Consider the following 23,431-nt stretch of genomic DNA (forward strand, 5'->3'; position numbering starts at 1 on the left):
CGCTCCCGGCGGAGAGACCGGGTGAGGGCAGCACGCATCGCAGCTGTCACGGCACATGCTCCTGACTGCCGGGCATGCGCACTGGCAGCAAGAACTCCCCTCTATGTGTTATGTGGGGTGCAGCTGGGATCAAAGCAGTTGGCCGCCGCCGTTGGGAGGGCCCCTTGCGCGCGCTCCCCGCTCCCTTGTGGCTCTCTGTGTGTCCGTCCCGAGCCACGTGACCGGGGACGATGACAAGGCACTTTTCCCCTCCTGCTGAGTCACCGTCCCTTGTCTGAAGGGAAAGCGAGGGAGGGAAGGAGAGCGGCGCCGCAGACTCTGCCCGGGTCGAGTCCCTTCCTCTTCTCCTTCCTCAGGACCCGGCGGCCAGTGGCTTCCAGCGGGCGGAGAGAGCAGGCGAACAAGCGCACATGGGGACCGAGAGCGGCAGCGCCGGGGTGCTGCTGGGGCAAGCGGGCACCCTCAACCTGCAGACGGGCAACCTGCTCAACTGGGGGCGCCTGAGGAAGAAGTGCCCGGCCACCCCCAGCGAGGAGGTGAGCCTGCGGGAAGCGGGGAGGAGACGCGTGGACGGTCCATTCTGACGACCCGCTCTTGTTGGGTCGTGAGAACGCGGAGGTGCGGGTCCCGATTCTTGCTCTCCGCGCGGGATGAGCAACCCCCCCCCCCCAAAAAAAAATGCCCCACCAAAGCCAGGCCGCTGCGATCGACCGCTCCCTCATAAATAATACATATGGGGGCTGACAGGCGTTTTTTTGTTCCTCGTCGCGGAGCCTTGAAAGGGGTTATTTATTGTCTCCTTTCTGTGGCAAAAGCAGCGGGTATGTGTGTTCCCAAAGCACGTTGGTTTTATTGACTGGGATTTTAGTTGCTGTTATACGTCTCTCTCGCGTTGAAAAGAAGAAGAGGAAGACCCCAAACAGCACGGAGACGATGATTTGAAAACAATGTGTTGGTATTAAAATCCAGGTCTCTGTCTGAATCGGGGTGGAGGGGAATTAAAGCTTTATTGATTTCCTGGTTCTCTGCTCCGCTTTAGCGGGGAGTTTGTGGGTTCAGAGCAATGTTGGAAATCCCACCACGGAGAGTTATCTTTTTTAGAAGCGTCAGTGTTAAGTAGATATTTGTTTATGTTGCTGTGTATTTTCCTCAGCGCAAAAACAATTTGCTTCTTCCACTGTATTGTGTTTTTGTCCAATGCCTTACAGGTTGCTTCCAGGCAAACAACCTGTTTGTAGAGCATTCACCTGATTTGTTTTGCACAAAGTTTGTAGGCAGGTTATATGACGTCGCACCAAGCAATTGTTATCACTTTCCTTGCTGCAAAAAGTCTGATTTTGTTTGGAAAGCGGTTTGTTGCCCAGTAATGTGCGCTGCCGTAACTTCCTGGTTTGTTACTGATTCGCCATCTGAAAAATTGTGATAGCCTCAAAGCATCCTTACTCTCTCTTAATAACCTTAAGAGTAGGGTTTTTTAAAAAATATTGAAGCCCATCACAATTTGTTAACAAGTGCTGTTCTGCTAAATTTTGGACATGATTTTTAAAAACCCTCTTAACAAGCACTTAGGCGAAAAGACTCCCCAAACATTTCTACATGTTTGGTATACTGTCAGGGCATACACATCCACTTTAATTTATTCTGCTATGTTTCTCCTAAACTTTTCTGAATCATAAGCAAGCGACTTTTTCCAAATCTCTTGCTAGCATTTTAGCAGTTTGATGAGCTGTTGTTGATCAGGCAACTTACTGGAAATTGGATAGGCAGTTATGCCTTTGACATCAGCCTAACTTAACTACTCAACACCTTGTAGTGCTAAAGGTTTTTACATTAAATCTGTTTAGGCTTTTTACGACCCCAAACTTGTTAGCTAAATACATGTCTAGCTTAGCAGTTAAATGTGAGCATCTTGAACTGTGTTGCGGCATGTAGCTGCAAAAACTTCCTTGCCTCACCCTGGTTGTAATTGACGTATGGAATCCTGTTGTAATTAGTTTGGCATCATATTGCCTCTTCAGGCTATACTGACAGGCAGCGCTGTATTGGTCTTATGCTTGGGGGTCAGTCCTTTTTAAACAGCCTAAAAATGATCCTGTAAAACTGCATTTCATTCCAATCATTTTCTTTTTGTTTTATTACTTATTTATTAAATTTGTATACTGCTCTTCATCCAAAGATCACAGGGCGGTTCACAACACAAAAATACAAAATGAGGACACAAAATCCATAATAAAAAGAAGAACAAAAACAAACCAATAACTCCCCCTCCCACAAATACATTTAAAAGAACATAGAATTTTAATCAGCCTGATTAAAGAGAAACATTTCCCCCAGCACCTAAATATATGTAATAAATATAAATAAATTTTATTATGGCTAATGCAATCTATTCAAAGACAAGATATCTTCTGGACTAAAGTGGTCATGTATCATACTGACCTAGTTGTTTTCTTATAATTGTCAAATTCCCTCGCCCCCAGTGTGCCATAAGGTGAAATATTATAGTATTTTGTAACCCAAAGTAGTCATCCTCAGATTGAGGAAAGTTTTCCCCAAGCTTACTTTTATTCTCAGCTATTCCACAATAACCATTTATACTGAAAACAGGTGGTATTTAAAGGAGTTTTGCTTCCAGATCATACTTCCACCTTGATATGAGAAGAAAAGTTTATCACAGCCACAAATCACAATAACCTTTTTTCGCCCTTTCAAAAGTATGCATAGTGAGTGTGTAGCAATAATTAAAATTTCCTTTGTGACTTCTTGGAAAAGTACATTGCTAATCTATTGGATAACTGGCTTGCCGTACTGTTGTTTTTAATTATTATTCTAAAGATGAGGTTCAGTTCTTAGCACTGAGCATCTATAAAGCCAGCAGCTTAGTTTCAGAACATGGATTACGAGGATTGGGACTCATTGTTCTGCAAACTATAGGCCCCCATACCATTCTGAGGTAGTAATGAAGTTATGTTTGGCAGCTATCCCATAGCCTGCTTGAATATAATGAAAGCCTCAGTTCAAATCAAAATAGAAGTGAGTACTGCTTTTACAATAGGCAGGGTGGGAGCAATACTAGTAATAATAGTAAACTACAACACAGCTTGTGTAGTTTATTGTTGTTCTTAGTATGCTGCTATTAGGGAAGTTGTGTAATTTTTATGAATTTCATGTGCTTTTGTGTGAATGTGCTGATATTATATTTGTATTATGCTTATGTTTTTAAATATGTTGCATGTTGCTTGGGAAACCCTTGTGCAACAAGCTACTAACGAGTCTAATTAATAATACAGTACTTCCCTGAAGGGAACTGCTCTGACACGTGTAAAACATACCTACCAGAAGCATGGGTTCCTATTTTATTATCTTTTTTTTCTCTGCATACAACTGCAGTATTGTTTCTAACCCTGTGGCTTTCAAGCTGAAAGCCAGAAAACGGGGGTTCCTCAGTGAGAATATCAGTAGCGATGGACAGGTTTTCTGAAAAGACAGTTTGTGCACTACAACTCGTCTGGCCCTGTAATGTGTAGCTGCAGGGAAGGGTTGGGTGTGTTACAGGGCGTAGTCTCAGTTCATTCCAGGTGATGGTAAATGGCATTCACTGGCTGCCAAAAGATTTGGCCGGCAGCCTACAAAAACCGAGTGTGGCTCATAGAATACACCCCAGAATCCTTTGGAAGATGTAGACCGCTCAGAGATTCCTCAGCACAGACCACTCAGTGGGGAAGGGATTCCCCAAAGCTAGAAACTTTGAAAACTAATGTTTTGGTTTTACACCTGGGGAATTGAGTCAGATAATACATTTGAAGCTTATTTCTGTAGCTGCGCTTTTTACACTTTACAAGCTGTCCAAAGCCATCACAGCAGGGAACACTAAATATGAGGGCTGTTAACTGATTAAAGAATTATTAGTTGGCCTCTTAACCAATTATTATTGGTCTCTTAACCAATGAAGTTAATTGACGAGTTATGTTTAAATACCGTAACATGGTATCAGAATCTCAGTTAATAAGGTGCCTTTCTGAAATTCTAAAGAGTGTGAGGTAGCTTCCAGTTCAATAGACAAACGCTACTCTATTCTAGTACTAAAAGTCACATTTAGTTTTCTCATTCTGAAAGTTTGGCAAAATTAAACATGCCCACAACATGCTTAATATTTGCCTTTCATTGAATTGTTTCACAACAATTAAATCAGTCAAACCATTTTAAAGCTTTACTTAGGCTGAATTTGTAGCTTTTGCAAATGATCTTTGCATGAAAAATACACTACTACAAGACCAGGTGCTAGATTTTGCTTCTCTTCCCTTTTTAAAAATAATAATGGAAGTTGTTGCTCATTCAGACCTGGACTCAAACTTCCCTATGCCTTGTTAACTGAAAAAGTTAATTGATCATTCCATTCAGTATCAGCAACCCTCAATTCAGATCACAGTGATGTTGAACAGGAAGTTGAAACTTGTCCAAAGAGACATAAAGAAGACAGTGGTCTATTGGTGAACCACTGGCCAATTTTTAGATGAAGGCTTATTGCCGACTGCTGGGTTTGCTGGATTCTGGTACAGAGAAAGACACTTAGTTTCTTAAGCAAGAGTTCATACCTGTGGTTCTAGCTTATATGTTACATAAACCACTGTTTTTTTGTGACAGGAACAAGCCACAGCAAGCCTTACATTCTTGTACCCCTCCGCTGCCCTCCTCTAGCACAATTTTCCAGTTCTTTAGGTTTTGGTGACTTGTTCCTCCTTGTCTTTGCCCCCAAAAGTCATGAATCTGCAGCATTATTGGAGGGTTCCTCTCATTACCCATTTAGTTCCCTGATGTGACCTTATGCAGGCTACCTGCTTTGCCTAATGGGGGAAGGGAGCAATACTTTAAAACCAGCATGGTGAATTGCAGAAAAAATAGGATTCCTTTCCTTTTTACTGTTTCCTGTTTACATTTGTCCTCACATTTTTGTTCTATCCCTGTACCCAGATATAACTTGCTTAGTTTGTGTGCATAAGAGAGAAGATATAGAGATCAGCAGAGGCAAGTTTAATTTCCTTTTCTCACTGTATTGCAAAATTGAAACCAAGCGGTGTTGAATAGTGAATATGTTGCTTTGCAGCTGCGGGATTGCATTCAGAAAACCTTAAATGAGTGGAATTCAAAGATCAGCCCAGATCTATTGCAGGTAAGTGACTTTTCCTGTTTTGTGTTTCCTTGCTAGTATGCTTGTCAAATAATTAGAATTTTCTCTGGCCCAATCTCAGTCTGTCCTCGTTAAATGAAATTTATTGCTGGGGAGAGAAACAATATAATGAAAGTTATCATAGAAGAATTAAAGTGCCTTTACCTGGAACCAAAATGATAATAAAGTCAGAGGCAGGCATTCATTCCCATTCCAAAGAGTAGGGATGGGCAGGTGGAGAGCTTCCACATGTCTGGTCACTGCCCTCCATATGCTTCTTTGTGACACAGAGCAGGACTTTGGAGGGCAAATGGAGTGTCCAGACAGGTTCCTGTGGGAAGACATGATCCTTTAGGTAATTGGAATCCCAAGCCATTTAGGGCTTTAAATGTCCAAAGCAGCACTTTATCATGGACTGAATGGACACAGAGGAATGGTGGGAGGCACCAACTGGGGAACCCGCAAGGACCTAGGGCTTGGTGGTGGGACAACAACGAGTCATCAGAGGGAGAAGAGGGAGAAGATTGGGAAGAGGTGTTGGAAGCTGGAGAGGTAACAGGGCTTAGTGAGCAGGGAGAGTCAAGTTCCCCTCCCTTCTGGTCTCCCAGAACCAGAAGAGGCATGAAGAGGGAAGAGCAAAAACAGGTATGCTGGAAGTCTCAGATTGCTTGGGAAGGACCTGGGAGAGGAGGAGACTTAGGCAGCTGGGGTAAGGCAGGGACCTTGATTCTCCACAACTATATAATAGGGACAGTATTTACCGAGAAGAGTTGCTGTGTTTATGAGGCCTGGCACTACTGAGCAGACCTTGTTTCTTCTAATAAAGAGTTAATTGCGCTTACTCCATGTGATTTATTGCTGACCCACTCCTGCCAGTCACATTTTGCAATTAGAACGGGACCAGAGGCCCTGTAATTGAATGGTTTGTGTAAACATAACCCCGTGACTGTTTTTATTTTCTTTTTAAAACTGTTTGTTGCATGTGTTTTTATTTCATGCCCTGCATTTTTGAGGCTGAATGCAGGCATAACATAAAACGAGGACTCTCAGAATATGTGTAGTGCTACAAATCTGCCTTCCATACTGAAGATATGCTTTGCCTTTCACGCAGTTTGATGAGGTGCTTGTCAGACTTGCCCTCTGTGGCCTCCAGCTGTGCAGTGTGGACCAGGCCTTTTGCAACTGGGTACCTTGGACAGGGGGATTCCAGAACTATTGTCTCAATCATCTACTGCAGAGTTGTTTGCTCTCCCTCCCCCATATGATAACAGAATTTTGGTGAAGCTCAAGGCTGCTTTTTATATGTCTTCTCTAATGACACAAGATGTGCTTAGCTGCCAATACTGGTAAGCTTCTTTTGACTGTCAACATATTTATTTGCAGGAGCTGCCTGAAACCCTTGAATGTACTCTAGCCCAAGCAATAGAAAAGATCAATCCTGAAGAAAGGGAAGAACTGAAAGTTTCAGGTATAATTTGTTTGTTGACTTCATCAGGAGAGATGGGATGGAGCAGGGCCCAGTGTTAGTCAACCAGCTTCTTAGCTACAGAGAGTCACCTTCCTCTGGGGACTTATGGAATATTAAATTGAATAGGTTGGGGAATTGAGTAAGAGGTCCAGCATAGCACAGCTTAACATTGTTATGAATGAATGGGGCAACAGAGCTGAAAGGCAGCAGAGTCTGCCATTGGCCAGGAGACCAAAGCTCGTTTATCTCCATATTATATGCTGCTTTTGTTCAATTACCTTCAGTAAAGTATCATCACTTACTTTTTCTTGGGACTCTTATCTGCATTATTCTAGTCACTCTGCTGACAAGGATTGCAGTCAAGGATCTGCTAACTAAACAACCTGATGACTAATTCATAGGAGGATCTGCTAACTAAACAACCTGATGACTAATTCATAGGACAAAGCAGTATTATTTATTCCCTTTTAATATTTTTATCCTGCTTTTCAGACAATTGTCCTCTCCCAAAGGAGATCACAGAAATAAAAAAGGATCGTTAAACCCTGCTTACCTGGGTGTATTTGAATTTAATATGCTTACTTCTGAGAAAACATGGTTAGCATTGCACAGTTAGTAGTTCATCTGCATTTAGGCTGCGTTTGCACCGTGATGTAGCAGTATGAGGCCAAGCCTTTGCAAGTCTCTGGCTTGCACACACGTGCACACCGCAGGTTTATTTATCTGGCTTGCTCTGGAGAACTATAGTTAAGAGTGACCCCAGTTAAGGATACTGTGGTTAATAAAAAATAGAAGCATAAATGCTTGATCGCCTCCTCACAGCCACACCAGAGGGGAGGGGAGAGTGCATGAGCCCTGGGCTTGCAGATGTATCCAAAGTGCGCACCACCAGAACTTTGGTACTGCTTTGCTTATATATCATTGCATCCATATCGCTCTTTCCAAAGTCTGTACTCAACAAAAATCTTCAGGATCATCTCATAGCCTCAGGCAATGCATATATTTTTCTTTCTTTTCTTCCTTAAAGCAGCTGATGCCACTGTTGCAATGCTGGAAGTACAATGAAAACAGAACTGGGACAAATGTGAGGGAATGGCCAATTGCATAACGCATCAGCCTGTGAGCTTCCAGAGGCCTCCGGCTGTTGGATACAGAATGGTGTGTTAGGTGGTCTCCTTCTGGTCTCCTTCAGTAAGGGGCAATTCTGAAGTTTCTCAAAGAGAGGACAGACATTTCTAGGTTACAGCACAGTTGCAGAAGGGTTGTGGAACCATCCTAGTGCTCTGTATAGATAGCGGCTATCCTTGCATCCTGAAAATGAAAACAGTTGTTAGTTCAAAAATAGCTACATAAATATGAGTAAATCTTGCTGAGAGGTGTGTGCCAACCTGGGTCTCTCTTGGGCCTGGTATTGAAGGCACAGCCAGTAATCTTTCATATATGCTTCCTGAACAACAAGTTAATGAACTACTTTGAACCAAGGTTTTTATCTGAGTTGATAAGGCAATCTCAGTTCCATCAATGATTCTGAGAGTACCTACCATAAAAAAACCCCGAACATCTATTGTAAGTAAAACCAAGAAGCATGCTTTTCATCACCACGTTCTAGGCTGAGCCATGGGCTAAGGCTAAGTGTGAGGAACCTTTGTCCCTCCAGATGTTGGTGAACTACGACTCCCATCATCCCTGGCCATCAGCGATGCTTGCTGGGGTTGATGGGATTTGGCTGAAGGACCAAAGGTTCTCCAACCCCTGGACTAACAACATAAAACAACATTTCTACCATTCTTTAACTCATCCAGTGCGTCAGGAGCTCATTGGCAAAAATTCCTTGTCTTCACATGTAGAGAAATAATCTGTGGGCCGCTGTTCACCAAAAGGACCTGAGCAAACATGTCTTAAGTCAAATTGCTTTGAAATCTAACCTTTCTATAAGCTTGTTTTGCATTTCATCTCAATGGGAGGCTTGCCTAGAAATCTATAAACCTAGAAATAACCTAGAGCAGCAAATAACCCTTAACTCAGTCTCTGAAAGGCTGACATTGTGTAATATACGTCAGACTTTGAATTGGAACAATTGGTGTTCTTGGGAATTAATTGCTTTTGGGAGGGGAACTTCTTGCATTTTTGTTGTTCTTGTTGCTTTATAGCTAAGTTGTATTTGTGCAAGACATCAACATAAAGAAAGGAGGAGGCTGCATAATTCTTCCCAGCCTTTCTAGGAGACTCTAGAATTTAAACACGGGACCTTCTGCATTCAAATTATGTCCTCGGCCGCAGTGTTTTGGTCATTCATCTGTGCAGATTTGATGTGCTATTAAATGATCAGAAACACACAGTTGGGAATTTGCATTATTTGCAAGTGTTGCTTTCCCTTATTAACTCATCTTTTATTTTCAGCAAAATTGTTTATCGCGGGATCAAACACTTCATCAATCAGAGAAGCAGTCAGTATGAGTAAGTTGGCAACTTACATATGAACATATCCAAAGTTTGCAGGGTCTTTTCTTTTTCTTTTTAAAGCCTTCTCTGGCTCTGAAACAGAGAAGCTTTTCCTAGTCATGAATGTTTTAAAAATCTATTGACCTTTGTACCCTTTCCCTACTGTCTTTGAACAAAGTTGGCAGACAGTGAAATGAGGGCGGGGAAGGAATAACTTTCAGTCGAGGGGCTGCATTTCTCGTGGTTTCCTTTTCAAGGTCCATCTTTCAAATAATAGATGCAGCTAAATGGAAGGTGAGCAGGGCTGACCAGCGCATGCATACATACCTGGACATACCTCACATTACATGTATGCTTACATATACAGCACACAACACGCACATAATTAGGTTTGGGGGGAATGTTTGCATTGGAGACAGTAAGACTTCTAACCTAAGTGCAGTTGGGCGAGGGTGCATTTCCAGCAAGGGGGTATAGCGGCTGTGACCCTCCTCACAATTGACCATGCCACATTTCGGCTTTGGAGGAGTGGGGCTCCTATTGGCTTTAATATTAGGCTTTTTTCAAACCTAATTTTAGTAGGCCAGAAGTGCACACCGACTTACTAAGAACTGGAAGAAATCCAGATTTTGCATTGCAGAGCAAGCTTCAATTCAAGCAAAAATTAGTCTTTTGTTTTTCTGATAGCTAAACTCTGAAAATAACCCTTTTGTGTGGTTTCCTTGGTGTACTATTGTATGTTCAGAACAATTAAGAACTCTGCTTTCCTTCCTCTCTTTTCAGCATATTTTGCTGCATATACCTATTGTATAGGTTCTTTCTTGTAATTCAAAAATTGTTTAACTTGATCTTGTAAAATTGATTTATATCTGCACAGATTCAGGGAATTGAACATTTATACAAGGAGATAGAATAAGTGATCAGAAGACAAGTAGATTCGTGTTTCTTAAAGCCTCCTGTAAATCATTTTTATTCTATTTAAGTTTCTCTCTCTTTTTTTTTAGCATGTTCTGCCCTTGGTGTCGACCAGTTAGATTCCGTGATAATTGCTCCTCCTCCAACCGAAGACGGAATTAATCTTTCCTTAGAATATTTACAACCTTACTGGGCAGAGCTTGAAAACTTAGTTCAAAACAAAAAGATTGTTGCCATAGGGACTTCTGATCTAGATAAAGCACTGTTGGAGCAACTGTTCTTGTGGGCGCAGGTAAAAGGCAGTCTATTCAACTGAAATAACCTGGGTCTGCTGCTTTTTCTGTTAATATGTTCTGCTGAATATATTATGAAATCAGATCCAGTTTTAAACTTGAGTACAATATAGACACTTTATAGCCAGCTGGGCAAGCATGTAGTTGCATCGCTATATTTGATATGTAAAGCATCTTTTTTAAAAAATTAGAAAACGGAGCAGCTTTCCATTGTCATAAAAAATGTGCGGTCACTTAAATAAATATAATGTAAGACAAACACCATAGCGCTATCTTATATTTGAAGGAAAGCTGAAATTTTTAATTTTTTCTAGGTGAAACCAAGCAGTAACCAGGTGAATCTTGCATCCTGTTGTGTGATGCCACCAGATCTGACTGCATTTGCTAAAGAGTTTGATATCCAGCTTTTGACTCATAATGATCCAAAAGGTAAGGTCCTGTTAATTGCCTTGACAGAGTAGACCAAAGGTCTATTTATGCTTTGCCATTTTATGATCATTAAGAATTAGCTGTATTATCACAGAGTTAGTTCCATATTCTGTGTAGGGCACAATGTATACAAAAAGAACTTTTTCTGGATGCCAGCTTAAATCAAAGCCAGAATAGCTCAGCCCAATGTTTGAGGACAACATGTGCATAAGGTGCATTGCGTGTTACCATTTGAGCAAAGAATTCATTATTCCCACCTTTTTAACAATGAATTTCTGGCTTATATCTCTTGTATGTTTGGAGATTTTAAAAACTGGTATTGATTTGGACTTAATGCAGTCAAGGAACTCATTCAGCAGGCAAAACATAAAGTCATTTGTAGAGATAACACCGCAGCAAAGATGTGCATAGCAATAAGCCAGGAGATAAATCCTGCAGTGCTGGATTAGTTTGAACAAACCTGGACTTTTAAAATAATGTCCAAACTAACATATTATAAAAGGTCAAGTAGTGAACAACTGTAGAAGGTTCTGGAGTGTTGGTCTTGGTGATGTTCTGGCATGTCAAATATCAGGACTTTCAACCATATAATGTATTTGCTTTATTGTAATTACATATATACATATTTCAAATATGATTGGCATTCAGACTGGTATTCTGAATGCTGGTAGCTCAATTTCCTAAAAGCTTTGCTAATCATCACCTTCTCCTGTCCCTGTTCTAACCTTAGAACTCCTTTCTGAAGCAAGCTTCCAAGAAACACTTCAGGAAAGTATCCCAGATTGCCAAGTGCATGAATGGACTCCACTGTGGCTTCTGCGATATTCAGTCATTGTTAAGAGCAGAGGAGTCATCAAATCCAAAGGCTACATCTTGCAAGCTAAAAGAATCCCAGCATCTTAAGATGGACCTTGGCATTAACCTGTATCTGAAAGGCCCTGTCTCTGCTATATCATTGCACCAAGATGCAAACTGGAATTTGTAAAGACCAAAATGTTTTATTATCAAGTAGTCAGTGAAGCCCAAATTACATATTGGAGTAAGAGGCTGATACCATGTTTCTCTATCAATTTCCTTTTATTTCATACATGGGTGTTTTGTGTTGAGTTCAGCTTGCTCACTTGTGAAATATTATTTTTCATTAACTGTTCGGGTGATTTAGAGATGATATATAAATAAAAATATTTGAAATATTTTAATGACTAATATAAACAGAATTTGACTAGGTATATTTTGATTGAAATATTTCTGTTTGCAAGGAGTAATGTAACTTGTTAAACCTTATTGCTGCTAAGCGGACAGCAGAGTAAATTTGGGAACACTGGTGGAATGAGCACTCTGATTTTAAACCAGAGATGTAAAATTCAGGGTATGCAAGTAAATTGTTTAATATATTCATGAATGTATTTCCCACCACTCCTGTCATAATACAGTGTAATACTTGTATTATGTAACTTTTTTCTTCTATCATGTCTATACTACATTTCTCTTGATATACGCCCAAGGAGATGGTGTTTCTGTATTGGAGAGCACTGGTCAAAAATAGAATTAACTTTGTCAAAGTTTACCTAGTTTCATTTTGCCAGTGCTAAAGCATGATTTACATTTTGAGACCCATAGAAAGATGATTGGCTTTATATATAATCTTGACATCACATACAGTATAGATCAGGGGTTCCCAAATTTGAGTCTCTAGCTTCTTTTTGGACAACAATTCCCATCATCTCTGACCACTGGTCCTGCTAGCTAGGGATGATGGGAGTTGTAGTCCCCCCCAAAAAGCAGGAGACCCAATTCTGTCTGAAAATCAGAGCTGTCATAGTTAAACGAAAATTAGTTTGGGTTGGTTCCAGACTGAATAAGCGTATAGCCACTGAAATAAATGGAATTTGTTACTCATGACTGACTTAAATCCTGATGATTTACAGCAGGTCCACTCAAAGCATAACTAAGGGCTTATCCACACTTTTGCTTTTCCCACCACTTTATCCTGGGAAAACCTATACACTGCTGAATCAGAGCAGACGTCAATTGGGTTTTCAATGGATTGAAGTTTCCTCCGATTCAGTGGTAAAGAGCAGGTTTTCCTGGGGAAAGTGGCTGGGCAAATGGAAAACCACTTGGACCCGTTCAAAGTGTAGGCAAGCCCTTTGTGTAGCATCAACCCTTTCTTTTTGTCAACTAGTTTGGTGCATTCAGTGTTCTGGGCTGCCTTTAACCTATGGAAACTTCTATAACTGAAGCAGTTTTCTAGTTTTTCATTTAGTGTATAGCCAAATACATTTTGGAGGTTTTACACCATTTGAGGAAGGTTAACATTTGTATTTGTATATGCATACCTATTTAATGCACTAATGACAGGTTTCATGAGGGGTAGTAAACTTTTATCTGAAGTCCAGAGTTTTACATTCTAATTAAAAATAGCATCATAATGGGTAGCTGGAAAGAGTAGATGCTTTTGTACTGTCTATCATATCCTGTTTATCTACTTTAATCCATTCCAGTGGGCAAACTTCTCAAGTTTTTATAAAGTTTTTGAATAAGGGGGTTTAAGCATGTGGTGATGTTTGGGTCCTAAAATGTTTTAAGTAAAGCTTCTCAGACAGGATTCTGGCGTAAACTTTGATTTGCAGCATAAATATCCAAATAATTCTGGCGATATTGCTAAAAATAGTATGTACTGAATTTGCAGGATGTCTGTTTATGGAAATTTGGGGTTGCAAAACAAAAGATGTAGACAGCTGCAGTTGTATGTAGTCTGCTTCAGAATTAACTGGTTTTATTTAAACTTCTGTACCTAATGAGCTTTTACTAGTTTGAAAATCATTGTTGATTAAAAAAACCCCTTGCTTTACAGAAATTCGCTGGTAACTGTTTCTCCTCTTTGTGTGTATCTCTATATAAATTTTCAAATAATATTGCAGGTTATGTTGTCCTTTTTTGGAGTTAGGGAGTGAGGAACTGCAGATTTTGGTTTGGATTTTCTCCAGCCAGCATGAAGAACACTAGATGGAATGCTTCCCATAAAATGATACGATGAAATAAAACTTTAAAACAGATTTTAAACTATGCATGTTATCTGGAAAACATACACATATCCCAAATATGGAAGCAGAACACATTTTTGGTGACACTATGCCAAGAGAAAGATTTCCTTTCAGACAGGCCTCAGTTTGAGTCAAGGCTCTACCCCATCCAGCACTTCTTTTTAGTACTTCTTTTTTGTTCATTTTAATACTGTATTTCAGGTATTTCAGATTCAGTGCTGGAATAGGTGACATAACCAAATCCTTCCTCAACACATATTGTACTCTAATCTTAAGCTGCCATATTTCAAAAAGTAAAAACCAGGACACTCTGTTTTTTTTAATTGATTTGGCTAAGATCCAGGACAAAGCACCGCCTTTTGGAAATTCCCCCGGGAAGTCAATGCCGCCTTTGAAATCCCGGGAAAAGCTGGGTGTATGGCAGCCCTGTCTTAAGTGTTTGCAGATATACTTGAGTCTAGTCAAAAGGAATAAGTTATCTGAAACTAGACCAACCTTAGTTTCTGCATGTAACTACCAATCCACACTAAGGGTAGCAACACTAGCAATGTTGCTAAATTTCCTTCATGCAAATTCCTTCTAAGTGCAGAAAAGACTTTTCCTTTCTGGAACCCATAAACCTTTCTGCCATAAAACTAAGCTGTTCATCCTTGTCTAAAAGAAGCACCTCTGTGATGCAAGTCTACCACCTCAATGAGAACTACAAAGGAGTAAAATCCTAGCTAGGTCTTAGGCAGTGGTTCACAATTGGTGTCCACGGATCCCAGGGTGTCCACATAACCCACCCAGGGGATATATGGGAGCAGTGCTTTTTTCTTTTAAAAATGTTTAGGGGTACTCTCATTTTCCTACTCATATTGAAATACTGCCCCTCAATGAGGAAAACTCAGATTCACCAAATGTTTAGGGGTATGCATACCCTGCATCCCCCTAGAAAAAAAGCACAGTGTGGGAGCATTCACATAACAAAAACTACCATAGAGATGTCAAAATTTTCAAAAGTAGAAGCTCCATGGCTTGGTTTTTGAAAAACAGAGTCCTCAATAATTAGCTAATTGGAAACCACTGTTATATGGCATTGATGGTTTAATGTTGAACTCTTAACTCTTGTGTGTGTGTGTGTCACACACCAGAGGCTTCCCAACAAAAATACACAAGACAAGAAAACTATCAAAAAAGCAAGTACATAAAAAAGTTACCAGAGATGAGGATCTGTAGCTCTCCAGATATTATTTATGCTACAGCTGCCATCCCTGGCAATAGTTGTGCTGGCTGGAGGTGATCCAGCAGCAGCTGTAGGGTCAGTAGGACATAGGTTATGGGGAAGAGAGTTGTGCCCCTCTTTGTATCAAGTTATCTCAAAAATTACCAGTCCCAGATTTTATTGTGCTCAGGCAGGTGGGATAGGCAGAGCACTATATAATTGATCCCAGGAGCAATCCCAGAGCTGCTTACAGGATTTGCAGCCCCTCCTGCGTCATGGAATTAAGTGCTGTGATCTTCTATGTGTCAGATCCATTTGGTAATGTGCTTGCACACTACAATTTTTTAAAGCAGTGACTGCACCGGCTGAGAGGGAGCAGGTGTTTTCTTAATCTCTCTAGGCTGTTCCATAACAATGTTCTTTTTATAGCTTGGAATACGTCAAACATTGCAATTATAAAATATTAAAAACCCATAAAGTCAAAAAGTACATAAATATAGCAAACAAAATTCACTAAACCTCCAAATATGAACACAGGTTTTGGGTTTAAAAGAGGTCCATGCTACAACTGTCTGGGTGTTTACCTATCAATAGAAAAGTGTAAATTGGTGCAAACTAAGCTTCCCTGCAGGGACGGGAGTGGCGCTGTGGGTTAAACCAGAGCCTAGTGCTTGCCGATCGGATGGTCTGCGGTTCGAATCCCCGTGACAGGGTGAGCTCCCATTGCTCAGTCCCTGCTCCTGCCAACCTAGCAGTTCGAAAGCACGCCAGTGCAAGCAGATAAATAGGTACCGCCAGTGCAAGCAGATAAATAGGTACCGCTCTGGCGGGATGGTAAACGGCGTTTCCGTGTGCTGCTCTGGTTCACCAGAAGCGGCTTAGTCATGCTGGCTACATGACCTGGAAGCTGTACGCCGGCTCCTTCGGCAAATAAAGAGAGATGAGCGTCGCAACCCCAGAGTCGGCCACGACTGGACCTAATGGTCAGGGGTCCCTTTACGTTTTAAGCTTCCCTGCAAGGGCTGCTCCCTTAGTGGGGTGCCACTAAAAGTTCCAGGGGGTGGGGGTTACCTGCCTCTCTTCATGTGACAGAGGCAAAGCTTCTGAAGTGGATCTTATGGTTAAGATAGGCACTTACAGTCCTACAGGTAACCCAGTCCCAAGCCATTTGGGCTTTAAAGGTCAAAAGCAGCACGTCTGGAAATGCTAAAGGTATGGCGGTGATGGCAGCAGCCCTCGCTCAGAAAACATTTTGAAGTTGTGTTGCAGATAAAAAACAGAAAACTGTCAGTCCCGCTCTCAGGAAACGGACAAGCCAGGGCGCCTGTTCCTAAAAGCTTTTCCCCTTCATCAGAATTTCCCTTTCCCAGCTGAAGGAAATTTGCTCTAATCCCCCCCCCCCACCTTCAACAGACCTCCTGCCTGCAGACTAAGAGAGCATTATTGTCATAATCGTTTGTTTTATTTATTTTTATTTGATTCCTGTATTGCAGGGGGTGAGACTAGATGACCCTCGGGGATCCCATACACTCTACAATTCTATGATTCTATATACAGCCCAATGCCAAAGGAGGCTTCTGAGCAGAAATATAAAGACCATCAAGATACACAAAAGCGTTGAGACATAAATACCCCATAGTTAAAATGTAGGCTAAAACAAGAACACGCAAGACAGCAACTAAGAGAACGGAAGAGTCGGGCGGGGGAAGCCCACGTGTGCGCCGATCTAGGCGAGCCGTTCCGGTCCGGTGCCGCTGACGGGACCGTACGGGGAGTGGCAAGTTTTCACCCGGAGAACTCTGGAGAGCACACCAACCCGGAAACGAGCTGAAAGTGGCTTCCTTCCCATGCGTATTAAAGAAGAGAGAAGATGGTGGCCACGCGGCGGAGTGCGCCGGAGAGCAGGGACCACCCTGGAGAAGCAGAGGTGAGAAGGAAGTGGAGCGATATCTAGGGAGAGTGGGCGGGGCGGGGGGGGGGGACAAAGGGGCAGCCGGCCCGAGCGATTCTGTTTCCGGCCCGCGCAGCTCCCGCGCTGGAGTTTGAATGCGCAGACCCCTCAGTCCGTCCGGGAGCGCGCGTAGCCTTCGTGCGCGTGACCGGAGACCGTTGCGCCGCGAGCACTGCCGTGGATCCACTGCGGCGGATCACTGCAGCCCTGATGACGGCGGCCGCGGGGCTCCTGCCAAAGTCCCCTTGCGTGCCTTGAAGCGGTCTCCCGCCCCCCAATCTACTTCAATGGGGGATGGGGAGCAGGGCGGCGCATATGTGTTTTGCATGATGGATATTAAGATGGGCTCGGAGCTGGAGAGATGCGGTGCAATCTGAGGCACCGTTCTGACTGCTGCCTCTCTGAAGGAAAACATTGCATAGAGGAATCGGATATCTCATGGCTTATTCTTAGTGGGGCTCATTCACCCCATAGAGAAAGCTCTCGAGGCAGGACCACCCTCTGCCTTTAGGAGAGGCAGGGTACAGAGGTGAGAGATTGGGCGGCAAAGCTACCACCGCAAGATACGCCAGCTGTGGTACTGGCTGCCCTCACATATAGCGGAGGATGCTGTCCCATCGCTAGCGCTCAGGTAAGATTCAGTGGTTTCCATACATAGTAGTAGGGATTGTCATTTTGTTGTTTCCCTCAAGCAGCAAAATGTCTTGAGCTGGCAGTGCTTGCTAGCAGATTGTACCTTGTTGGTTTTATGGGTCCGTTTGTGAGGTAAGTGTAGCAGTATTTTTTAGAATTGCCTATAGCTAGATAGTTGTCATACAGTGTGGATGTGTTGATGATCTAGTTTCTGCAAACTGCATGGTGCATGATGCTACCATAACATTTACAGCCATGGGGACTTAAATAGCACAGCCGTTGTCAAAATGGGAACACAGGAGTCCTTCAGACATAATGATGCTTTCTGGTGTTTTAGTAAAACCCTAAACTGCTGCTGAATTATGCTCCTAAGTAGATGCGTAAGTGTCCTCTTCTCCAAGTGAGAGTTACGGTACATTAAAGCAAACAGTTTGGGGGTCTTATCTTTTGAATTGTCTATCAAAAAACTTATAAATGGTTATTGTTGGCAAGGTAAAACTAAGAAGATGACTTGTTGTGACAATTCGTGTAATATTGTTTCATTCTAACAATAGCTAATGGATTAAAAAGCCACAGTGCCTTGGAATCTGAGAGTGGAGTTTCTCATGTGGCTTTTGCCTGTGGAAATAGCTTTTACATATTATTTAACATTATTCTCTTTCTTACAGCTGGACTCAACGGAAGGCAGCACATCTGTCAGGACAACTAGGAGAAGTAAAGTGAATTTCCCTGCAAAAGTTGTTCCTGAGCCTCCTCTTGAGAAAACAAAGGAGTCTGAAACAAAAATGGATGCGGAGGAGCCTCCGCAAGTGCAGGCGTCTCTGAATAGGAGAAAGGCTGTAAATTTGGCAGACTCAGTTGCTGAACTGCAGGCTGATGGGGATATTTCTGAAGCAGAATCAAATTGCTCCTCTGTGTCTGGCCTTCAGACACCTTTATTTATAAGAATAACAAGAAGGCGGAAAATTGTAGTTCCTTGTCCACCAGAGACGCCCACTAAAAGCAGGCAGAGCAAGAAAGCTCCTCTTAGTGAAGGAAGCAGATGTCAAGAAGATGATGACATATCTGAAGCAGAATCATGTTCTTCCACTGTTTCAGGAGTACGGACTCCAAGTGTTGCAAGAATGACTAGAATTCGGCAAGTCAAGACTACTGTTTCACCAGTGTGTGAGGCCCAAGCTGAAGAAGTTTCTGATACAGAATCATGGTGCTCCGGTATTTCTGCAGAGCAATCTGTCCAGTCTAAACGAATAACCAGGAGCATGGGGCTGAGATTGTCCAAAGAAGCAATGTCTCAGCCTGAAAGAAAAAATGAAGCTGTGGTGGAAGAAGCAAAACTGACTGACTGTGTAACAAAATCTGAGACTATTGTAATCTCTGATTCAGAGCAACCTACAAATTCTGATTTAGATGTAGACCAAGCCTCATCTCTCTCAACTCTTTTGATAAACGAGAAACCTAGCCCCTGTAAAACAAAGGGCCATTCTGAATCTGTTCTCAACAATGATCCAAAACAGATTGTGTCAAGCAGTCCCCCACGGAAGGCAAGAGAATGCACAAAAAAATCACCTAAAAAAGACAAGACAAATGAGAGGAACTGTGAATCTGTGGGCAGTGTGGAGGTAAAGATAAGACAGGAGAAAGATATCAAGGAGTTTGTCACAAAACAAATGTTAGCTGATGTATATGAAATTGCGGAGAGCACAGAGGAAGTGTGTGATCTAACTTTAGAAAAATCCATAAAGGTAACTAAAAACCAGTCACCTATAAAAAATAATTCAGACATTTCTCCATATGATGACATAAAACCTGATCAATCTAGTATGCCTCTGAAACAGACAACTGCTAATAAAAACAAAAGCAATGTGGAACCCCCAAAAATGGATACTGGAAAGGTTACACAGTATCAAGTAGAAGAGGCAATAGAAGTAGGCAAGCCATCAAAAATAGATAGCCCACAAAAGAATATTATCCAGTCACGAAATATAGAAAGCAACAGTGATGACTGCAGGATTTCTGTTGCAAGTTCAGACAGTGATGGAAGGCAAGATGAACCAGTTGCTGAATCATCTTCACATACAACCAAAACAGGCCATGAAACACATTTGACTGTGTCACTTCTTACAAGTGATGAGAGTGAAGAATCTGAAAACAGTGATTTAGAAGAAATTAATGAAGTAGAAACAATTGTCAGTTCGACAGATACTAATAAAAAAACCACTACCACCTTACATGAATCACATAGTGAAGAACTATTTGTAATTGATAAAACTCCTGGCTTGGACTCCACCAGATCATGGTATTTAGAAGAGAAGGACACAGAAGGTAATAAACAAAGTGAGGAATCCTCTGAATTGGAAGACAGTGAAGAAGAATTTATAGATGAGGAGGAAGATTTAATAAATGAAAATAATAAAATGTAAGTTCTCTCAACGAACTTAGTTATAGTTTATGGAAAGCAGTATTATTAGATGCATGTATCTAGGGCGGAATTGTTTATTGTTTTATAAGGTCTGAGAAAATGGAAGCAGTGGCAGACATGGATTGTCTGATGATACATGATTTCTAGTTTTCCAGGTTATAGTCACCATGGAGTAGGGGCAAAAAAGCTGCTTAAAAGTTACTGTAAACTAGGCTGTTGACAGTCCGTGGATTTGCCATATGCATTTCAGCTGCTTTTTAAGAGCTTTCTGTTGGGAGTGTACAACCTTGGTATATTCTGTTGAAAGCCTCTGTTGCAGCTCACATGCCTTAGGGAAAAGTTAAAACTTCAGTTAAAGAGTTGTCTGCATGTTCCTATGTGAAGGAGTTAATAGGTGTGTTAGTGCTTTTGAAACTGATTTGGTTTGCTCATTTAAATATTTTTCTGTAATAAGCTTTAGAAGGTGGTGTCAAAATGCGTGTAAATTTAACATTTCTTTCTCTTCTAGTTTATCATTTTCAAGCAGCATTGATCCTGGTCTAAATGTTAAAAACCTTGGAGGCTCATATATTAGTTTTGATGCAGGAAAGCAGAGATCTGGCTTTCATGGAGTTGTGCCACTAAAGGAGAAAAAGAAAGATCAGGTAAAGTACCCAATGTTCACTGTCGTGCTAAAAGCTGGGTTAGAAGGAAGCCCTCAATAAAACATTGAAGGAATCTACTCATTGTTTTTGCCAGAAAAACTGCATTTTCCAGATTTTCTTTTCTTTGATGCTTCTTTCTCAGCTTAACTTCTGAACTGTTCTGTGATTTCTACAAGTCCTATTGAGCCACTCTCATCAGTAACCTTCCTGTGACTCAGTTTTTTGTCCTGACCTAGTCCTTAGGGAGCTTAACTTTTATTGTAACTGCAGTTTTCAAGTTTCCTAAAATTTCTTTTGTATTTTGTCTGCTTAGCACTGTGTAGTAATTATGCTACTTTAATATACCCTTATAGCTTTTGAAAAAGAGTGTTATAACTCCAGATTTTGAAAAAAAGGAATCTGTTCCACCTTTAAAGGAATCGGTCCACCAGCTGAAGAAACAACGTAGGGTAAGTAGAGGGTCACTGAGCAATGCTCAATGCTACAAGAATTGGGCTGACTTTATAGCTCTCTGAGGGCATGTAAGCACTCTTCACTTCTCAGCTTAGTCTGCCTTACAATGATTAGATAATGGGATTATTATTATTATTATTATTTAATTAGTATAGTGCCCTTCATCCGAAGATCACCGAGCAGTTCACAACATAAAAATACAAAACAAGAACACAAAAAGCAAAACAATAACCCCTCTTCAACAAACACATTTAAAAGGCCATAGAATGTTTAATCAGCCAAAGAGTGGTGACATATAAGCTTTTCTGAACTTCTTGGAAGAAGAACAGAAAATATGACAAATGAAAGATGAAGGTTGATAATAACAGGCTCTTCATTTTTAAAAACACTTCAGCCCTTGAGCAAAATGCCAGCGAAATCAGACTCAATCAAGTGCTCCTTAATGTTCATGTGGTTGCATGTGACAACTACAACACTGAATCAGTAGGTCTTTTTTACACGTTAGCCTGTGAAATCAGACAGCAGCATGTGAAGACTTAAGAGCACATGGGTGCCAGAAGAAAGGGGCTTGCCAAGAGATTATGATTCCTGAAGAGACAAGAGGACTCAAGGGCTTTAGGATGGGTGTGGGTAACCATGCAAGAGTGAGAGGCAATAGCTTAGAGGAGGACAAAAAGGTGAAAGCTTAAGATTGAATATTTGGGGGAACAAAGGAGGAAGTAAGCTTCATGTGGAAGATATGGATACATTGAATGAGGAAAGAGTGATACTGCACATATAGTGATGTCAGCTTGTAAGTGTGGGTTACTTAATACTACAGGAGCTTTTGGGGTATTTGGGTTTAATTTGGCACTAAAGCGTAATATGAAACTGAGATCTATTAACTTGAAACATTAGTTAAAGTTTAAAGGCTAATAACAGAGTCTGACTTCAGCCCATAGATGCTGTATTTCCATGCCCACTGCTGGATGGTGGTGGGAAGCTGTATTATCAAAACATCGTCAGAGGAAATCCAAAGCTTTATCTATATGCGGATAACACACATGCACACTCATTCACATCCACACACTACTTAAACTCCTTACCCACTTCTTACCCGTATAATCTCTAAAGTGCTTCTTTACTTTAAAAATAACATATGAAGACCTTGGTAAACTAATAATGTTGGTTTAGATAGTTACAGTTGCTTTTAAAAAAATCCATTGAAGCCTGTTTAAATACAAGGAAAATGTTTGAATATTGTGTAAACTGCCTTAATGGCTGGAATGTGGTTTGTTTGGTTGTTGTTGTTGTGTTGCTTTTGTTGTTTTTAAGGGATGGCATCCAATTTCGTTGCACTTGTGCAATGTTGCACTTGTGTAATGACAATAAAGAATCTATCTATCTATCTATCTATCTTAATGTAAAGCTCTAAACGTTAGGATAACCTTTTGTTATATGTCCAGCTTCTAACACTTTTAATCATAAAGCTTGCTTGCAGTTCTTAACTAGCTGACTTTATTGCATGAAAATGCAGTTGTTAGCAAGTGGACAAATATTGAACTGCTGTTTCTTGGTGTGTTGAATACAGGCAGAGCGAGAGAAAACAACAGGCAATGGTTGGTTTGGTATGAAAGCCCCAGAAATGACTGATGAATTGAAAAATGACCTTAAGGCTCTGAAGATGAGGGCAGCCATAGATCCTAAGAGATTTTATAAAAAGAATGACAGAGAAGGTCTCCCCAAATACTTCCAGGTAAGAAAATGAGAAGATATTTTCAACTGGTTTTGGATTTCTGCTACACCACGCTGAAGTTAAGCATACTTTGGAACATACTGACCATTATCTACTTTCCTTAGGTAACAAATTTTGTATGTGCATGTCACCTTAAGAATTAATCACAGCATTAAAATATGCTCCAAAATCTGGGCTTATTGTATTCCAGCATATATCTTCCTTCAGTCATTCACACTTGCATTAAATTTGCTTAGCATAATGCTTTTTGCCTCCTGACTTTCAAATGTAGTATGCACAAAACATTTCTGTGTTCATTTTTTTCATTGCTACTGCTTGAAAAAGAAAGTGCATGGCTCCCTGCTGCATCCAAAGCTTCACTCCTTGTATATCTTTTTATTGTAGCCAGTTACTAGAGTCCAGAGTATATATAAGCAATAGTAAGTAGATGGTACAGTGGGGCTGCATTGCTCACCATGGCTGAGTCCCTGCAGCACACGAGGGGAGGAGAGTTGGTGGCTCTGCCAGTGTATTTGCATTGCACTGACATCACCCCTTCCAGCCCACTATGCTGCAGCAACTCGACCACTGGGATATTACAGCTCCACAATGCTGTCCATCACTACAGATAAGCATACTGAAGAGTCAA

At 41.3% G+C, this 23,431-nt stretch overlaps 2 protein-coding genes and 1 long non-coding RNA gene across 8 annotated transcripts in view; 2 read left to right on the forward strand and 1 right to left on the reverse strand.

Moving 5' to 3' along the window:
- GCLM (glutamate-cysteine ligase modifier subunit) lies at positions 1–13,632 on the forward strand. Its single transcript, XM_083743573.1, has 7 exons — positions 1–536; positions 5,105–5,170; positions 6,551–6,635; positions 9,036–9,092; positions 10,082–10,284; positions 10,600–10,714; positions 11,445–13,632. Exons 1-7 carry the CDS (start codon positions 411–413, stop codon positions 11,615–11,617), a joined length of 825 nt encoding a protein of 274 aa, XP_083599699.1. The 5' UTR covers positions 1–410; the 3' UTR covers positions 11,618–13,632.
- The window catches only part of LOC310846667, a 21,931-nt gene continuing 5,588 nt past the window's right edge, over positions 7,089–23,431 (reverse strand). For both annotated transcript variants that reach the window (XR_014565432.1, XR_014565433.1), the window contains one exon: positions 7,089–7,946. This is a non-coding gene — a long non-coding RNA (uncharacterized lncRNA). The remainder of the gene's footprint in view (positions 7,947–23,431) is intronic.
- The window catches only part of DNTTIP2 (deoxynucleotidyltransferase terminal interacting protein 2), an 8,651-nt gene continuing 1,971 nt past the window's right edge, over positions 16,752–23,431 (forward strand). Inside the window, exons 1-6 of one of the 5 annotated variants that reach the window (XM_083743355.1) lie at positions 17,032–17,135; positions 17,270–17,547; positions 18,218–19,968; positions 20,480–20,615; positions 20,969–21,064; positions 22,639–22,803. In XM_083743355.1, the coding sequence (XP_083599481.1) occupies positions 18,335–19,968; positions 20,480–20,615; positions 20,969–21,064; positions 22,639–22,803 (2,031 nt within the window). In that variant the 5' untranslated portion in view covers positions 17,032–17,135; positions 17,270–17,547; positions 18,218–18,334. Of the gene's footprint in view, positions 16,893–17,031; positions 17,136–17,214; positions 17,548–18,217; positions 19,969–20,479; positions 20,616–20,968; positions 21,065–22,638; positions 22,804–23,431 lie in introns of those variants that run through there. The other 4 variants (XR_014565396.1, XM_083743353.1, XR_014565395.1 and 1 more) reach the window with 4 other exon arrangements.

Source organism: Podarcis gaigeae (assembly GCF_964106915.1).
Source record: "Podarcis gaigeae genome assembly, chromosome: 6".
Lineage (NCBI taxonomy): Eukaryota > Metazoa > Chordata > Lepidosauria > Squamata > Lacertidae > Podarcis > Podarcis gaigeae.

Bases quoted from the DNA above. Each gene is read 5' to 3' on its own strand.
- GCLM (XM_083743573.1), top strand. From the start codon at position 411: ATGGGGACCGAGAGCGGCAGCGCCGGGGTGCTGCTGGGGCAAGCGGGC. The intron at 10,285-10,599 runs GTAAAAGGCAGT...AATTTTTTCTAG, and splicing joins AACTGTTCTTGTGGGCGCAG to GTGAAACCAAGCAGTAACCA. The intron at 10,715-11,444 runs GTAAGGTCCTGT...TTCTAACCTTAG, and splicing joins GACTCATAATGATCCAAAAG to AACTCCTTTCTGAAGCAAGC.